Raw genomic sequence first — 21002 nt, 5'->3', positions numbered from 1 at the left:
CCACCATCTAACGGATTTTTGGATGGAATATGTTAGTGGGGCTCACTGTGGACACGTGTTACTCAGCGATTTGTTGTATAAAAAGATAAATAAAAATAAAAACAAAAAAAAAAAAGAAAAAAGAAAAAAACCCTAAATCGTAACCCAATCCAACCCCACCATCGGAACCACCAACCAAAGCCGTCGACAGCCCCTGACCTCCCTCCGAAACCCGTCAAAACCCCCTGACCCCCCGCCGAAACTCCCTGACCCCACGCCGGAACCCCCTGACCCCACCAAAACCGCTGACTCCACCTAATCCCCCTTTCTCCTCCCAAAAAACCACCCTAGCCACCACAATTCTCTCCCGCAATGCCCCCACCGTACGGACTTCAACACCCAGAAGATGACCCACCGAACTCTGCCTACCCGACAACCCATAGAACTCCGCCTGCGCGACGATCCCCGCCCTAATCTCACCCTAGTCTGTGACCCCATTCCTTGCTAGCGGCGGCTGGGGTGTTTTTCGGTGGCTGGGGTATTTTAAGGATGGGTTAGGTGGGTTTTTTCAGTGGCTAGGGTGTTTTGAGGTCGACTCTGGTGAGTTTTTCGGTAGCTAGGGGTGCCGACGGTGGGGCTGGGTTAGGGTTTTGGGGCTGCTGGCGACAGTTCATGGTTGCCGGTGGTGGGTTGGGTTAGGGTTTAGGTTTTTTGTTTTTAATTTTTTTAATTTTTGTTTTTTTTTTGTTTTAAATTTTTCTTCATTTTTAACCAATCAATGAATGACACGTGTGCTTGGTGGGTCCTACTAACGGATTCCATCTAAAAATTCCGTTAGATGGTGGTTAAATCCAATTTTCGGGCTTTTTTTTTGTGGTGTTATAATAAAAGTTTGAGATTTTGTGGTGTTATAATCAAATTTTTGTGAAATTTTGTGGTATTATTTTCTAATTTTTCCAATATATTAAACATATATAAAGTTAGATATCATCACAATACATTGGTTTATGTTAAATAACACATATAAGTGTTATTTATTATTTTTTTAATCAAAAGTTTTACTCCTTAATACTTTAATAATATAATATGTTAAGACTTACTACTAAATTATGAAACATGAATAACTTCACGTCTTCACGAATTGTCATTTGACATTTAGCAATGGGCGCAAAAGAAAGCGATGGGAGGCCAAGGGCCAATTTTATTTTTTAGCTTTCCACGTTTACAACTTGGATTTAGTAAGAATTGATTAAGAAAGATTGTTAATAAACACATAAAAAATGATGAAGATTTATATGAGTGGTTATTGAAGAATACACAAGAAAAAAGGAGGATGGATTTGCAAACTTATATGAATGTGAAATCTTTGTTTCATGCAAACTTACCTAACCCTTTTTTCTTCGTATTCTTTATTTTCTCTTGTTACTTTTGTGAGTTTTTAGTGAGACTATTTTTCAATATTAATTGAGAGACTTAATTTAGTGGCACCCATTAAATAATGCTTCCATGATTGAGATGTTGACCTCATGATACCTTACAAAAATCCTCTATGCATGTTGGACCACTTCTACACGTGTGTTCCGGGTCTACCATGACCTCTTTTCATCAAAACTTGGCTTTAGCATTTAATTTATTTATTAATTTTGGTCGATATACATAAGCTCATGATCTGCCTCATTTATCGTTTATATTAAAACTCAGTTTATTATCTATAAGTCTCATGTATGTGGGAAGATTAGGTTGAACGTTGTAGTGATTCAAACTTGTGACCTCAGAATTGTTAATGGGGCTCCCACTCTATCCACTTTTATAGAAACTTAGCTATAACATCTTATTTATTAATCTATCCTAGTCTGTATACATAAGCTCATGATCTGCTTCATCTATCCTTATATTTGAGCTAGTATATTATCTGCAAGTCTCATGTATGTAGATGGAGGAAGAGCGTGAATGAACACAGTATGTAGTAGCTCAAATTTCGGACCTCGGGCTTGTTAACGGAGCTCCCATACTACCCATTTGTATCATAACACTGTAACATGACATCTTATTTATTTATCTATCCTAATTGGTACATATGAGCTTATGATCTGCCTCACTTCCCGTTTATACTATAAAGCTAGGTTTGTGCGCAAGTCTCATGTACGTAGACACAGGAGGCCAAAAGTGGTACGTAGTGGCTCTAATCTAGCTGGGACCTTGAGATTGCCAATGGAGCTCCCACCACTAGACCAAACTACATATCCCCAATAAACCTAGCTATATGATATGGTAAAGGAAGAAAATTGGTGCATGCTAGTATTATATGCAATGCATATATACAAAAAAAGGGTCCATATTTGTCCAAGTTTGTCCACGAGGTGTATGAACCGTCACTCTCTCTTTTCTTTAGTCCTGATTGGAAAGCATATATCTCTTTGATAGTATACTTCTTAAATTCTAGGCCTTAAGTTTCTATCTCATCTACAATTCATTGTCCTTTTGTGTACTTCATCTTTAATAGAACATGGTTCTAAACATTGCACTTATCTCATTTTATTTAATTTGATATTATTACATTTTGTGAATTAGACCATACCTTCAAATAGGATATTGTCATAATTATATTGTTCATTCCTTTTGCAAATTGTCGCCTCAATCTGCATTTTGTTAGTTGTTTCGTATTGTAAATGCTACTATGTATATTATTGATTCTTTCGAGATTGTGCATTATGTTATCTTCAATATTGCTTACCTTGCAATACTGTAACTTGTACAGTTAAGCTATTTGTATTTTCTTACGTCTGAAGAGAACATAATTTTCAATGATGTAGTAAGATTCAATGAAAACTGAAGTATGATGTAATTTTACGTAACTATTTGGAAAGGTACCCGTAACACCAGAGGAAAAAAAAAGGATCTATGTAATAAGGAGAAAAATAGATAGAATCATTGTTCAAATAATCTAACATTGCAATTAATTAGCTTTACATAAATAAATACATTGCGATTAAAATAAATAAAACAAAAAAAAGTACAAAGCTTATTCTATTGAAAAAGGCCAAGCCCCTTCCATTTGACCACATATATTTCTAGATTGTTGTAACATCATTTGCTTGTATAGATTAGAAAGTGTACTCAATACTTCCTGCGTTTTATATAGTGGACTACTCTAATACTCTGTATAAATCTACATAAAAAGAAAATTAGTGTTGGGTGCATGCATGTGATTACATTTTGTAGAATGAATGGATTAATTTGTTACAATTTCTTGATTTGGAATACTAAAAACACATAACATTAAACATTTTCTCTCTCATTTCCCAAATTTGTGGATTAAGGGTTTACAATCACAACGCATATTATTCAAAGCTAAGGTTGAAAACATATTTCCAATTCTAATACTTTGTACATCATAATACTATCACATTTTGGAATAACATGATCTTACTTTGTTTTATTTTATGTTTGATTTATACAAAATGCAAAGTGTAGCACAAAAATTTAGGTAAAGTGGAGGAAAAGGATTGAAATTAAGAACAAGTATGGTCTGCCATTATAATTTGTATATTTCCACATTTTATGCATAAATAAATATAGTTCAGAAAAAGAACTACAAAAAAAAAAAAAAAAAAAAAAAAAAAAAAAAAAAATTTCACCACATTTTGCAGCTTCCTTCGTCTTTTTATTCCTAAATTCCCAAGTGCTCAAATCCGACAAATCAACCCACTTCCAAACAAAAAGCACACTCCAACCATACATGTAATTGCGTGCAAATCATGTACTACTCATACTTAAATACTATCAAATTTTAACACTAAAGTTACTCCATCCATTCAAAAGATTCCTCTCCAAATACCAAGTTTGTGCCTTTCTTCACCATCTAGAAGGGTAATTACAATTACTTGAGTTTACTGTTGTACATGCGCTGAAGGACTTTACTTAGAAGATGCCTTTTATAAATCAGTCAATCTAATTATACAGGTCAACATTTAAATGTAGAGGGTAAGGAAATCATTTATATTTCTTAAGCAAAAGTAGATGGTCATACTCGAATTGAATTTGTGACCTCTGACATGACATATTTGGTTATTTACTAATGCTAATCATTTTAAATACACAACAATGAAATCTATAAATTTTATTGCAATAATGATTTGGTAAAGTGCAGAGTACACAACCCGATATATTTTTTGACAACTTAAATAACGACCAAGTTGGTGTTATTGGATTTTCACCCGTTTATTCATTTTAATCCATATTATACTAAATAGTCTATGATTAATTACTAAATTAGGGGTATAATCCTAGCCACTCCTAAAGATGAATAGCTAGCTCTTAATTAAGACCTAAAATGGACCCACAATTTTTAACAAAAACAGCTAGTCAAAAAACATTATAAGGTCACCCCACAAACACACTACACACTACATACTACATACGTCAATATTTGTATGTGAATATAATACAATACGATCGGTACTTGACTCCTTTCTTATGTTTTTATTTTTGGAAAAATAAATTCTAACAATTCCATCTTTGGCCAGTTTCCCATTAATAATCCCATCTTTTAATTATTATCTAATAATCCTACCTTTATACTTCGTATGAGATTCTCTTTTGTTGGCCCCTTGTGACTAATTACCTGCACAATTTTTTAAAATTTTAATTTATTTGACACGTGTTATTACATGATTGGTAAAAAAAATTTAAAAAAAATTAAAAAAAGTTAAAAAAAAGAAAAAAAATACCCAACAACCTCAACCCCACGCCACCCCATCTCAACTTCCGGCAACCGCCCTTTCCCACCACCGCCATCCTCCGGCAGCCCCTTCCCCACCCCCACCACCACTGGAATCTTCCCCTCTCCACGACCCACCCAACGACAACACCCCACTCCCCGGATTCCACCACGACACCCTAAACCCGTCCCGAAAACCACCCATCCCCTATCCCCCACCTCGAAAACCATTCTTCTCCCCCTACTCGGCGTCAAATAATATTCAACAACACCCTATATTCTCCAAAATCAACAATTCGGACCCTTTTATCATCAAATCAAGGACACCCAACTTAGAAAAATTACAGAAATAAAAACATATAAATTGATATGAAGAAATTGAATAATTTGGAATCAAATACAATTAACAAAAATAAATAAGAAAAAAATTAACCTTGAGATAAGTGAGGAGATTGTTACAGCGAAATTGCCGGCGGCTGCACGCGAGGAGAGAGAAAGAGGTCGGAAGTCCAGAAAAGAGGGGTTGGGTTTAGGATTTCGTGGTGGATTCCGGGGAGGGGGCGCTGTCGTTGGGTGACTCGTAGAGAGGGGAAGATTCCGGTGGTGGTGGGGGTGGGGAAGGGGGCTGCCGAAGGATGGAGAGGGTGGGAAGGGACGTTTGCCGGACTGCCGGAGGATGGAGTAGCGTGGGGTTATTTTTTTTATTTTTTTTTTATACTTTTTTAGTTTTTTTTTTTTTAATTTTTAAAATTTTCTTTAATTTTCAACCAATCACAAAGTGACACGTAGCATATTCACCTATCAAATCCGGTTACCAACCGGGTTAAGGACCAATGGAAGAAAATCGCCTATAAAGGTGGGATTATTAGATAATAATCAAAAGGTGTGATTATTAATGGCGAACCGATCAAAAGTGGGATTATTAGAATCAAATTTCCTTTATTTTAATCCTTCTTTTTCTGTATTCTTCTTAAAATAGACATTTGCTTCTTAAACCAACTTATTTCTTGCCTCCAAAATTTATCTCTAAACTCTCTCTCTTTATCTCTCACTCTCTCTCAACATCCATCCATCCATCCTTAATACTACCGTATCCATGGAAACTCAGCAACAAGTTCGGCACGAAAATCGTAATATTCGGGATTCAGAAACAGAAGGAAAAGAGGTAGCAGAACAGGTGCAGCAGCAAAGAACAACACCAGGTGCATCAGCAACTAATTCGCCAGCATCTTCACCATCACATGAATTTTCCTTCACAATCTCATTGCATACTTCTGCAACAACGACACCGAAAGCATCATCATCGCCTTCCTTAGCAACGAAATCAAAGAACCAACAAGAGGCTCCATTAGCAATTGATTTATCTCCTGCTGATGAAATCTTCTTCCATGGTCATTTACTTCCTCTCCACTTCTTATCCCACCTCCACGCTTCCTCTGCTCGCCCCTCGACTCATTCGTTAGACGGTTTTTCCAGCCAAATCAGAGACGCCTTCCATGAAGAAAAACCACTCACAAGCAGCACTACTGATAACAGCAGCACCACCTGCAGCTGTACTGAAGACGACCAATACATCTCATTCGACAAAGATTACAGCAAAATAGAAATCAACAACAATATCAGCAGACACGATTTTGGAAGTAAAGAAAGAAGCAGCAGTAGCAACAACAAGTTCAAATCATTCTCCCTCTTTGGTTTATCAAAATGGAAAAAACTGTCAGACAGTAAAGAAAAAACAGAACACCCAGAAAACTGCAGCAGACGAAATAAACTGAAGTCTGACGTCACTCAATTTCTTAAGAGATACATCAATATGGTGAAGCCACTGTTATCTCCCAAAGGAGGTGGGAGAAGGGATAGTGTACGAGTACGAAGGCAGTCGTACTCGTTCTCAGGGACGGTTAGTCCTCGAGACAATAGAGAACTAATGAGAGGAAGACGAGGAGAGTTTTCGGCCCCTGCATCAATGAGGACATCACCTACTAACAGTGGACTTCTTTTGGCTACTGCAGGGGTGCCATCACCTTCAAGTGATAGCACCATGGAAGAGTTGCAGGCTGCTATTCAAGCTGCTATTGCTCATTGCAAGAATTCCATTTCAACTGAAGATAAGAAATCACAAGAAATTTCATCATCAATTCCTGTAAATTAGATTAGCATTCATTATTAATATCAATATAATCATGATTTTATTTTCAGTTCTTGTTTTCTAGTATAATTCTTTTATTTAAGTCTATATTAGACTAGTATATCATAGATGTAAAATGTATGCTAGTAAATGTTGGCACGTGGTAATCACGACAATACAGGAAATCGAATTTTGTCTACATCATTGTTGTCCTGCACAGTGTCTTAGTCGTCGGTTTGAAAAAACATAATGGCAAATGAATTAAAACCTCATATTTATGGTTCAAAACACAAGGTTTGGGAGCTTCCAACCAATTTTGGTCCAATAATGGTTGTATTGCTAGCTCAAAACAGTTCTAAACGGGCCTGCCTTTTGCCCCACAAGTTTGAGGTGATGAATACAATTTGTTGCAGGGGGAGTTACAGATGAAATTATTATAATGTACTTGTCATTTTAATTAATTCTTATCATAACCACCACTAAAGACGTGTAAGGATGGGGCTACAATGATAAAAATGACAATAAATCGCGCAATTAGTGTTAATGTGATACGATTTGTGTGATAATGAATTAACAATACACGTTGTTATGTTTAATGATGTGCTCATTACATAATAGCTAATAAAGGATACTATGTCACGGTGTATGTAAAAAGAAGCATGAATCAATATTGTAAAGTAATGACCCTTATATTGTTATATTTAATGACCCTTGTATTGTTATATCATACTGATGGATACTTTGAATATATTTAATGACCCTTGTATATATTGTTATAAGATTTTGGAAAGTAATAGCATGTAAAACATCAATCACTTCAATATAAATCAAGCGTAATTCAAGATTATAAGGGTAAGATTGTACACATCTAAATCATTATGGGCGGGATAATAAGTGGGATATTTCAAAAAAAAAAAAAAATCATACTGATTGTAGTTTTTATTTTGGAAAATGCTATTTATAGCTCTTAAAAAAAGAGGAAAGTTTTAATGAAATATATTCATTAATTACTTACACTAATTTTCACGTGATTTATTTTGTAATGTATTCCTAAATTTATATCAAATAAGGAAATTTATTAAATACTTATTTGTAGCCCTACATGTAACACTACCCTTTTATTTTAATCATTATAAACACAAAACCATTCATGCTGACCTAATTAATTTCAACAAACACAATATTTTAGCGAGGCAATGATGCATATATGATAATTCTTGGAACATGAGGAGACTAGATTGCTCATATGTCAAATTAAACAATGCATCTGGATTAATAAGTCATGTCACAATAAAGGACACTTCTAATTAATGCCAAATTTTCCTAAAGCGCAGGCAACATAAAAAGACATGCCATACTACTATCCTAATTTAGTGTCACATTATTCCCTCTCTTTCTAAATCAGTGCATCGCTTATTCTCATTGAGTTTTATACAAGATTAAAGTAAGTACATTAATTTGCAAGTAAATTAGGCTGGAAAAATAATCCTTCCTCCTTTTTTTTTATTTTTTTTTACACCATGAGTGATTTCACGCTTATATATGCATTAATTTGCCTATTAATATCTTTAATTATACTTTTGTAAACATTATAAATAGTTGATATTTGAAAAGTAGATTTTGAGACGAACCTAACTAGGTCCCACATAACTATGTTTTTTTCTTATGGATAAATCACAAAAGATAGTCAAGAAGATTATGAAAATAGTGTAAAAGTCCTTATGGTACAATTAAAAAAAAAAAAAAAACAAAGGAAGTACAAGAATATTGATAAGTGTTAAGTTGTGACTTAAAATCTAGTAGGGCCGACTTTGAATGCAAATATCTCTAAAATTATAAGTAACTTTGAGGTGATTCAAGTTGGAGGTGATAGCTTGATTCAAGAGATTTCCAACGATAGGTCAGATGCCCAATTCCGATAAGAAACGAGAAACTTATGGCTATTTTACGAAAACCTAACGAAGCTGGAAAATTGCAACGAGCGGGCGAGCTATAATTCTAGGCGAGTGAGCTATAACTCGGCCTATGAAGACTTGCGGCAAGCTTGAGCTAGCTGCTGAGCTATAGCTCGGTAGTTCGGTTCTTCTAAGATAACTTATGGAATATTTCCTAAAATTATATCTTTTTCATGACGGCTATTTGAGTATATTTGGCGAATAATTTAGGGTTTTATTAGGGTTTCCTTGTGTTATAAAGGGAGCCTTTAGTTGATCAATTAGATCATACCTTTTGAGCCATTAGATTTAGGACTCCTTGTATTATTCTCTCGTTCTTTTTCCATTATAGTGAACAAGCTCTCGAATCCCCCACCTGTGGATGTAGGTCTAATTTGATCAAACCACGTAAATTCTTGTGTTTTTTTGTTTATCTTCTTTATTGCTTTTCTCATTCTTATTTTTCATTGACTTATCCCACATTAATTAAACATAATTACACCCTTATTTCCTAACAATAAGATTAAGGGGAGTGGAGGAATATTTAATTTGTACATAAAGGGAATTCGTATGCAAATTTCGATCATATATAGTGGAGGAGAAGGAGAGATAAATAATAAGAAATAACAACCACAGTTAAAGGAGAGATAGAATACGTAGTGTAATATAGAGAAATATTTATATTATAAAGTGACGCGATTGTTTTAGAACAGTTACATAAATAAATTAATTTAAATGAGGTACATACTTAGAAATAAATCGAGGGAGTAGCATATAGCTGAAGTTTCGTTGTTAGCAGATGGCCAATTTTTAATGTGGGTCTCTTGATTTGAAAACTCAAGACTTTTAGAATAAAGCTTAGTACAACAAGTACTATAATGTGCAATGATATCTATATGTACTAATGCACATGCATGGCTGCATGCTAACCATGTTATTAATTTAGCTACGCCTGAAACTAATCAAATCATAATAATGATAAGCATGATAATACTCATGATTAGTGCAACTAATCACGAGGCGAATTAACGATCTTTTCTTTTTAAGAAGCTCCCTTAATTATGTTTAGTTAGCTCATAACCTTGAAAACTAGAGCCCACTCATTTGTATTACTGTATTATATATACTTCTTTTCTTTTGAAAAAACTATTACTTTAGGACCGTTGTTATGCTTTGATTAGCTAGAAAAAGTGATTTATTGTATGTATAAACAAGATTATGTGTATAATTATGCGCGTGCGTGCAAGATCGAAATCCCGTAGATCTTCTAGTTTGATTATTTTTTTATAGTTTGAAGTATTAAGCATGAAGATACCTTATTAAAGTAATCCATTTGATTGCTCGATCTTAATTTAGATTTACAGCAGAGATCAACTTTTGCTTCTTTAGTAGATGATCTTGTAATAATAATTAAGAAAGTAACTTGCTTTAATGAATTAACGAGAAAGCATTTTGCAATGATTGGAACATTCAATTAGCATAGTTAAATTAATTAATGTAAATAATTAGACTAAAGTAAAATCTTTTTTGATGTATGAGCTTTAATACACGTGTGACTGACCTTAATCATCCTAGAGCAGTGCAAAAATGCATTAACGCTTTATTATGAAGAACTTGGACTAGATAAAGTGCTTAACTTATAGGAGTACTATATGTTTGCGACCGATATTTTATGGCACTTTATATTGTCCAAAGTATAGTTGGGTACTTGTAATTAATTAAATTGTATTATAATTAGCCATATTTAGCGTTAGCGTTTGCGATAGGGAACTAGCATTTTGACTAAGTCAAAATACCACTAGGAAAAAACAAGAGTGTTTGACAAGGTAGTGGTTTGGGCAGCGATTAGTGGTAGAGGTACCGTTTGGGTTGGTTTTCTCAAATGTTAAAAACAGTAGCATTTCAAAGTAGCGGATAGCGTTTGACAAATTTTGATTACTTTATTAAACAACGTGTAAGGATTTTAATGTACTTTAGTATTGCAACCGCCACTGCTATCGCCAATCACTCATATTACCACACGTTACTTTTATAGCTAATCTCTACCCACTGCTAGTTGACAACTACTCGCTACTCGACCGCTAAAAGCTACCTGCACACTAATTTTGCCAAACTATTTGGATGTATATACATTTTATTTTATGATAGAATGGAGCAGCTAAATAAATTAAGAAAATTTGCCAATACTAACACGACCTTTCAGCATTCTTCCAAAAATAGATCGACCTTTGGATTATGTCAAAATGGAACAACCTTCGATACACATGCATCTGCCAAAAATGGAACAACAAAACCTGTAACCTGTTTTACAGGTTACATTTGACATGTGTGATTGGTTAAAACATTTTTATTTTATTTTAACATTTCTTTAATAATAATGATTTTAAAAAACAAAACTTAAATTAAAAAAACTTTTAAAAAAATTTAACTCTAAAAATAAAAACTTAGAAAAAAAAAAAAAAACCCTTCCTCCCTTACCAACAGCAACCCCACCACCACCCACTCCCCCCTCTCCACCCCCGCCGGTGGCGAGAGCCCCCTACTCGGCGCCACCCCTCCCATACCTATCCAGACCCCGAGTACCCAACCCCTCCCCTTACCCTGAGCCACCTTCCCTCACCCTAAAACCCCTTCCCTCCCCTCGGAAAACGCTCCCTTACTCCTCACCGGCCGGCGCCTAAACCCCCTCCCCGTGCCGGCGAAACCATTTCACCCCTCTGTCGGTTGTGTCAACCCCCTTCCCCCTGTGAACCACCACTCAAAAAGTCAAAAACCCTAAAACCACCACTCGAATTTAGGGATTTAGGGGTTTCAGGTGGTGGTTCAAGGGGAAGGGGGTGGACACGGCCGACGGAGAGGCGAAATGGGTTTCCCAACACAGGGAAGGGGGTTTGGGCACCGGCCGCTGGGGAGAGGAGGGTTTTTGAGGGGAGGGATGAGTTTTAAGGTGGGGGGGAAGGTGGTTTAGGGGAGGGGCTGGGTGGTCGGGGTCTAGGTCATGAAGGGTGCTGTCGGCGCAGGGTAACGGGGCTCTGGCCGCCGGCAGGGGTGGGGAGGGAGGGAGGGGGTGGTGGTGGGGTGGCTACCGGCAGGGGTAGGGTTTTTTTTTTTTTTTTTTTTTTTTTTTTTTTTTTTTGAAGTATTTTTTTTTATTTCAAGGTTTTTTTAAAAAATATAAAATTGTTAAAAAAAAGACCAATGACATTGTGACACGTGTCACATGTAACCTATTAAATAGATTACCAACAGGTCACGTTCCATTTTTGGCAAATGTGTGTCAAAGGTCGATCCATTTTTTGAAATTACCAAAAGTTGTTCTATTTATAGAAGACTGTATGAAAGATCGGTGAAATGTGGTGTTATTCCTTGCAAATTTTTCAATAAATTAATACTTGTATTGAAAAACATCATAGAGGTATACTTGTATATAAGTTCCAACACAGTGGTACAAGTTCTTCACCCATCTAACTTTGGATTGGACTAGAATAAGCCCAATAAGGTGGTTCAACACCTTCAAAATACAAATCGTCTCCGAAAGTAGAACGATTGTTGTCGGATACCATAGCATTAGGATTAGAGGGAATACCTTTCAAAAAAAAAAAAAAAAAAAAAAGGGGATTAGAGGGAGGGATTAGATATACAACCCTCATCATTATTAGACTATTTAGCTGCTCGAAAGTAGAGATAGATATAGCTTGAAGAGACAACCTTTAAAGGGAAATCAATGTCAAACTTCAGTTTTTTAGAATTTTCAGCCCCTCAAGAACATCACAAACACGATATCCATGCAGAATAAAAATAGGTGTATATAACAACAAACTAAAAGGTCTCCTTGACGTAAACCACGGCTTGAAGGAGTCCCAAACTTAATTACCAAGTGTCTTGTAAGGCACCATAGACACACATTGCGAAAACAAAAGTTAGGCAGTTTTATAAGATCGGAGATGTAGTTATGACTAAGCTTAGTTAGGCAGTTTTATAAGATCGGAGATGTGGTTATGACTAGCTTAGTTAGGCAGTTTTTTAATAAGACAATCTCAAAAGAAAAGTTAGGCAGTTTTATATGACCAAAGATGTAGTTATGACTAGCTTAGTTAGCTTAATTAGAGGTGTACTAAGAAACATTCATATGGAGTAATACATTTTCCCTATTTGTACGATTATATTATATTCGGTTCCAATGTAAGTAGATGTCGCTTTATCATAAATCGATTTAAAATATGTAGCTTCATTTTCTTTTCATTTTTTTTTTATTTTTTTTTTTTATTTTTTTTTTGGTGTTTAGAGAGCCATAAGGGCAGGGGTGAGAATTGATCACAGGATCTCTTGAAATCGAGAGGGAAACTCTAACCAATTTTTATTTATTTATTTATTTATTTAGTTTGTACTTTGTAGCTTTATTTTCTAAAGTGTCAATTTGTTTGTTAAAATTGTCAATCAAAGTTGTATTAAAGTTACGTCTTTTTTTCAATACTAGGTTATCAATAAATAGGATATTTTCCTTGTCAAAATGAATTAGAACTTATCACACCACATAATCATTCTGCAATGTCATTTTCACTTGACGAAGCATGCGAGTTTCTAAGTTTGATGGCCATTAATGTTTGCAAACTACTTCTATATGAGAATAAGCTACAAATTATTAAGTTGTGTTTATATGACAAAATTAAATATGTATTGTGTGCTTTCATGTTATTAATTCAAAAATTATTATATACTGTGTCTAATCTTTCATTCCTATCTTACGTATACTGTCATATCTCTTTGTGTTAACAAAAGCTTTTGTGCGCATTGATAACTAATGAGAATTTACTTAAAATTGTTTGGTTAACAATGAATGAGGGAAGTAATTTCCCAAGTAAGTAAATTCCGACATTTTATGTGAAGTTGCGAACTGTAAATTTCTATGAATTTTCATTTCCCCCATTTCACCAAACTTTTGTCAACCAAGCAACACATCTAACCTGTAATTCGTAAAAGTCTCATTGTTATTAATGGTTAATTTTTTTTTTGAGGCATATATGCTATTAATGGTTAATGGTTCTTGATCTTTTTATTTTTATTTTTATTTTTTTCTTAATTTTTATTCTTTCTTTGTCGTATATGTTACCAGTATCTATAACGATTTAAATAAGTATCTATTAAAGAAGACGCCCATATTGAGATAACAAGACATGAATCAAAACACGAAATCGAAGGAGTTGGGAGGGGCCAACAATGCTAGTAGTTGTTTGCAAGAATACCTATACAAGAGATTGAGAAATATATTGTAAACAAATCTATATGATCGATCAATTCACTCAAGATATTTGTGAAGGACCTATTTGTAGTACGATTCTCATAAATGCATCTATTCTGATCAAGTTATGTACATATTCAAGAGTAAAAACATTGTATAATTAATGCCATTTTAATTAAACATCGTCAATTGATAGTTTAGTAATTAGTATATATAGATAGGAAAAAACTACAATTGGTAAAAAAACGTAGGGACCAATTTCTGAGTGGTGATATGAGATTATGCCATAATAACCAAAAATTTGACGGCAATGAGTTGTTCTTAAAGCTATTAATTACTATCACTGATAATTATTATATAAACGTAATTGCTAATTTGGGATTGGATTCATGTTCTATTATCTTATGTTGTCACAATGATAGTGAGATTTTTATGTCATAATCCAGAATACTGGTGTCCGAGTTTTAACCTTATTGTAAAGCTATATATTGTTTAAAAAAAAAATTCTGTTTTGGACATGAGCTTAACACACAGACTAAAGAACATTATTAAAAGACGATAAACTATAAGTCGTGGTTGCAAGGATGTGCGCCTTGTCTACACGATCACTATGAACCATGTGGATGTTACATCATGCAAATGCCTTACTAGTTCAGCGAATGTTGTCAATCGTCCATCTAAGACTGACATCTGTGACTGTTTCATCCCTGAGCATCTGTTCTTTACTAACAAGTCAAATACCCTATCTTGTTCTAGAGTATTAAGGGGTTGACCCTATTGTTATTGGTTTCAAAAGATTGTTAACCTCACTAACGTAACACAACAAAATAGTAAAGAGGTTATCCTCAAAGATGTTAAACAAGTTAGATTGCTGAAGAAACGAATAGACGAACATATGACATAAAATGCAAATGCTTTCCATTAATTAAAGATAAAGTCAAGGTTACAATTGTACAAATTGAAGGAAAGATTACCTCCATATTCATAAAATTGGAAAGAATGTTTAATCTTCAATACTTGCTAAAAGAACTAATTTTTCGCTTGGCTACTAAGCCAAGGGAAAACTAAGAAAGTTTAGAAGAAAGCTTAAGGAAAATGAAATGCTTTTGTTAATTGATTTGCTAATGTCTCTTCGCTCCCTAGATGTCTTCTTTTATTTATAGGCAAATATGGTGCGGTTTACCCCACTAATTCCAATAAGCGATAGACAGTTGTAATTCTTGGCGCCAGTTCCCTTTGAATTTAAATACTTTAAACTGCTCAAACTGGTCTTGTTTTATCTCTTGGGCTTTCTCTCTTGGGCCTTGAAATATATCTTTCTTTTCTCATCGATGGGCCATGTTACTCGTATAGAATAACATTTTTCTAGTGTCAACTAACTCACATATAGGTCAAATGTCAAAGTCAACATAAGTCAAAATTTTTTAATTTTGAGTGTAACAAATGCCCCCTTGATTGGGTGGTTGATGGCGTTTGAAACCAGACAAATCGTGACTTATCTTAACAAAATTATAGAAGTATTGAGTTTGTTAAACGCTAATTTTCAAGAAAATAGAAAGCAATCAACATTACTTCATTACTATTTTAATTTACATATACAAAAGAAAGAACATTTGAAAACATAGGAGTCTTGAATTGTGAATGCTCTTAAAATAAAGCCTAAATATATACAAAAATATATTTATTGAGAAGCCTTCTAGTAGTCCTTCTAGTAACCAGCATCATCTTTGATATTAGCCATTGCCCTCTGTAGACCAGGGTCTTCAAGGTAGGCTTCAAACTCGTCATCACTAGGTTCCACTAGCTCCCAATATCCCTTGTTATGGAAGTTAATTGAATCGTCCTAACACTGACATGCACACCAATATTGTAAACTGTGTATTTCTCCTCTTATTCCAAGGGTTGCCTTGGCCATGTAATACCTACTGAAATAAGCAATTATCCTACTCATCAATTGCCTGTCACAGGAAGGAGGATGTACAACCCTAACTTCCCTAACCCAACCTTTGCATACTAAGGCGGCATTTGCCTTGTCTTCCTCATCGATTTTAAGGAATATGATTCCTTAGGAGATCAGCATTTGCTCCTACTACAAAGGCGTTAAGGACAGCAGACCCTTCTGGGTCTTCCAAGATCTCTGGTCTTTCCCCCCATCATTTATTGACCCTTTTGTTTAGTTTGTTTCTCTTCCTGTTCCTGTAGTTTTGTTTTCATTTGGAACACCTATTAATGGCTATATGGTGATTTGGGTATTCACTGGGGTACTTTAAAGTATCAAATTATTGCAGCACATAACCCAAATCTGTCAGCTGCACCTTAATCTGGGTTTGCCTGGTTAATTTCTTCATCATCTCCGACGTGTAGTACTTTAATAGGGATTAAATCCTCACCATTTGAAAGTATTTTTCCTGTGATTTAGGAAAAAGGGTTGACTTTTTTGAGAAATAGAGAGAGAAACTATGTGATCAGAGTTTTAGAGAGAGAAAGTAACCTCTATTGAGGTGAAGGAAATAAGTGAAATAACTTTAAGTATTTATAATCACTTTTGAGTCACTTTGACGGTTTAATTTACTCTGTGAAATTAGACTGTTTTGTGTTAAGTACCACATAATTAGCCACGTCTAACACATCGTTTGATACATGCCCTTTCAACTCTTTCAATTAGGAGGGACGTACTTAAATTGTTTCACGAATCTTTCCTTCGCCATATTTTAACTTCCTGAGTTAAGTAATAATTACCGAGCATTAAATTTTATTGGCAACATGAAGTGTCTTTTCATTTAAATGTCAATAGACATTACTGTATCTCACTTATTTGTAAATCGTGATAACACTTATAATTACCATATATTATCATTTAGCATAATAACACTAGTACAAAACTAACCTCAAGTAACACCCAAAAAGTGTTACATAAATTGGTAAAAATGTTATTATAGACAATAGGTAATACTTTAGTGGGTGATACATCCGCCCATGTTACCTAAGGTCTTATGTAACACTTTGGATAACGTATGGTAACACTTTTAAAAGTGTTACTATTAACCTCTTATGTAACACTTTTTTATATTTTAGTAGCATTTTTAAAGTGTTATTTTTTATTTCTTATGTAACACTTATCTTTAGTAACATTTTTCAATCATATAGTATCACTTTATCCGAAATTATATATCACTTTTTCGAACTAATGTAACACTTCGTTGATTATTTGGTAACATTTTTCAATCATGTTTTGACATATAGTACACTTTATTCGACATTATTAATCACTTTTTACAAAGTAATGTAACACTTTATAGATTAATAGGTAACATTTACTACTACTACTACTGCTACTGCTACTGCTACTGCTACTACTACTGCTACTACTACTACTACTACTGTTATTGTTATTATTATTGTTATTGTTATTGTTATTATTACTATTAGTACTATTACTAGTATTACTATTATTACTATTATTATTATTATTATTATTATTATTATTATTATTGTTATTGTTATTGTTATTGTTATTATTATTGTTATTATTATTATTATTATTATTAAATATAAAAAATATTTATATGTACAACAACTATATGAATAAGAAATTATCACATATGATAGAAAACAATTTGGATTGAAATACTTTAATAATTCTTACAAAATAAATCCATAAACACTAATTTTAATGTTTGGCCAAACAATATAATAATCCATACACAAAGAAAATTAAGTTCGATCTTTAGGTTTGAAAAAGTAAGGAAAAACAAAAAACTTCCAAATTTCAAAAAAGTCAGCGATAACAGTAAAGAGCATTAATAACAGCGGATAGCAACAGCTATAGAGCTAGCTAGCAGAATGGCAGCAGCTACGCAACTAGCAGAATGGCAGAAGCAGTAACAGAAGCTCTAGCAGCAGTCTTTAGCAGTAACCAACAGTAGCAGACAGGAGTGGCAGCTTCCAGCAGTAGCAGATAACAGTTAGCAGCAACCAGCAGTAGCAGAAAGCAGTGGCAGCAAACCAAAGTAGCAAGAGTCAGTAACAGATCAGACAACAGTAGTAGCAAAAAAACAGCAGCAAAACAGCTAAAAACAGCGGTAAAAGTAAGTTCTTGTAGCATCATCAATTTCTATCCTAATTCTTCATCTTGATCCAATTGATCCTATGTGTGAAAGCATCATATATCAAACAACTAGAACAAAAATGAAATAACGCAGTAATAAGAGTTAGTGTTTTTTAAAAGATTATATATTAACCATTACCTCATTTCGTTGTTGTTCATTAGAGTGTACAATGGGAATATGATCTGTAAGTTTTGTATTGGATGACACATTTTCAAGTGATCGAGTCAAAGTATCCAACACTTCAGGATCAATTTGCTTGAGCGTCTTCATTAATTCTGCTACAGTTTCTTTCACAATTTGGTCTTTATAGGGCTTTAAGAACTCATCGAGAATTATTGGTTTGTTGCTCTTTCCCCATAGTGAACATATCCCCGGTTGCTTTTTTCTATGGCCAAAGTTATTTGGTTAATTCATTACTTCATAGTATGCAACATCTCCATCAATTTCACTTTGAATTTGTACCTCCTCCATCTTGTCCTATAATGGAAATATAACAAATAAACAACTAATTTGAAGACAAATAATCATATTCTAAACAATATGGAGACAACAGGACTTACAATGTTACTTTGGGTGGGCTCATAAGATGTTTTGTATTTTTTGTCTGCTTTCTTTTTACGACTTTCTTCGTACATGAGTGATAAGGATGGTGGCTTGTTTTCAACATCTAGTTGTTGTTAGAATAAAAAACACATCCAATTAAGAACTAAAATAAGATTGTTAACATGATCATAGTGAGAACGATAAAGAAGGAAGAACGGTATAAAAACATACCAATTTATGTTGTTTCCTCGCAAAAGTCATAGGACCCATAGTGTGCCTATTGTTTTGATCTATACTTATTTCCCTTTTCCTTTTGCTGTCTTCCTACATGCATGCATAACACACGGTTCATAGCTTAACACATTTCATTTTGAGAGGGAAATAAGCAATTGTAATATAATGGAAACAAACAATATAACTTTACCTGGACTAGTTCCAAATTCCAAAATTTTAGCAACTCTTTGAAATGCGCTTCCGGAATTGTATTAGGTAGATTTGCCTACCTTTCACCATCATTTTCGTATGGAGTAAAGTGCGTTGCCTTTACACTTCATTTATATCTACGGCAAAGCCTTCCCACGAATGAGAAAACACAGTCTTTACCTTTTTCCGCGATAATGCATTTCTTCTGTATTAAGTAAAATATTAAACAAGAAAATTAGGGAGCAATCAATTACGTCAGCCACTTAACATATAATAGCACATAAACTAATCAAATCAAACCATTAAAAAAATACTTCCTGCTCATATCCTAAATGTTGAGGAAATGTGGCATATTGAACAGGGATGGAAATGGATCTGTTTGCTCATATCCTTCCTGTTCAATGTTTACAACTTATTGCAGCACACAAATTGGATGATAATAATCCAAAAAATAGTGATCTTCGCTTCTGGAAAGGTTCAAAATGTGGAAAATTCTCAATAAAATATGTTATGAGCATTATGAGTGAACAAAACAACTCCACATCAGAGCCTAAATGGAGTTTGGCTTGGCAGATTCCTGTTCAACAGCGTATTTGCACCTGTAATCCATTACAAGGAACTACAAATATACTTGGCAGGCACCCTAGGCATGAAATCTTTGTGACGTGGATAGCGCCACCTAGCAATTGGTATGCTCTTAATACAAATGGAGCAGCCAAGGGCTCTCCAAGATAGGCTGGTGGTGGTGGAATGATAAGGGACTGTGTAGGTGATTTTGTCAAGGGATTCACAGCAAGCTTTAGCATCAAAACACAACAATAATAAATGCTAGCTTTTGAGTACGTAAATAAAAGGTGCATACCTTCACGTAACTCCAAATTTGTTCCTTGTCTGGAACATAATGCCAATTAATCTTACTCAACGGCGCTAGAGAAGAATTACGAGCTAAAGTCCCTAAGAATCTTGTAAAAGTATTTACAGTCTTATCATCCGGACCAATAGGCTTTCCCATTTCATTTAGAACAATAGGCTTACGCTCCTCTAATGTCCATTCATGGACATCTTTACACATAGTTGGTCCTCTGGTTCGCTTCCTTTTTGGAAGTGCTACATGAACATTAACTCAACCAAGTCATTAAAATCATATATGGCTCTTAGCATATCTATCTTAAAAAAGTTAGAATGGAATGATAGTGATCATTACCTATTTGTTCACTTTCATGCTCTTGATTCATTAGTGGTTCATCTTGCATTCCTAGCTCCTCAGAGGTAAAAGTACACTACAAGAAAACAGCTTAATTCCGACGGAAAAATCCCGTCGGAATCATCAAAAAATCCGTCGGAATCGGCCTTTCCGACGGAATTTCGTCGGAAGATGTCTGTCGTAACGACCCTTGTCGGAAAATGGACGTTTTTCGATGAAAATTCCGTCGGAAGACACCTTTCCGACGAACTTTCCGACGGAATTACGTCTATCGGAGCTGATTTTGACTTAAATTAAAAGTCCGTCGCAACATTCCGACGAATTTATTTCCGTCGTAAATGGGAAGGCTTCCGACAGAATATTCCCTCGAAATATCTTACGTTCCGACGGAATTAGTTCATCGGAAAAGTGGGTGTTCCAACGGAATTGTTTGTCGGAAATATATACCTTCCGACGGATTAATCCGTCGGATCATAATAGTTTTCGACGGAAATTTCCGTCGGAACCTCTTATGTTCCGACGAATTGATCCGTCGGAAGGTATTCATTTCCGACAAACAATTCCGTCGAAAGGTTCCTGATTAATAAACAATAATTTAATTATTTAATTCGATTTTGCTCACCTATATCCTTCACCTAATTTGTGTTAATTTTTGAATTGATGATTTAAATATGAAAATATTTTCATATATATATTAACAATAATATTAATGTATATATTTTA

At 34.5% G+C, this 21002-nt stretch overlaps 1 protein-coding gene across 1 annotated transcript; it reads left to right on the top strand.

Annotated features, from left to right (window-relative positions):
- Nucleotides 1–4912: 4912 nt before the first annotated feature.
- LOC110696559 (BRI1 kinase inhibitor 1-like) lies at nucleotides 4913–7080 on the top strand. Its single transcript, XM_021873898.1, has one exon. It carries the CDS (start codon nucleotides 5796–5798, stop codon nucleotides 6849–6851), a length of 1056 nt encoding a protein of 351 aa, XP_021729590.1. The 5' UTR covers nucleotides 4913–5795; the 3' UTR covers nucleotides 6852–7080.
- Nucleotides 7081–21002: the final 13922 nt, after the last annotated feature.

Source organism: Chenopodium quinoa, unplaced genomic scaffold, assembly GCF_001683475.1.
Source record: "Chenopodium quinoa cultivar QQ74 unplaced genomic scaffold, ASM168347v1, whole genome shotgun sequence".
Lineage (NCBI taxonomy): Eukaryota > Viridiplantae > Streptophyta > Magnoliopsida > Caryophyllales > Amaranthaceae > Chenopodium > Chenopodium quinoa.
The sequence above is the reverse complement of the archived record's forward strand: the minus strand, read 5'-3'. Positions and strand labels throughout refer to the sequence as shown.

Bases quoted from the DNA above. Each gene is read 5' to 3' on its own strand.
- LOC110696559 (XM_021873898.1), top strand. From the start codon at position 5,796: ATGGAAACTCAGCAACAAGTTCGGCACGAAAATCGTAATATTCGGGAT.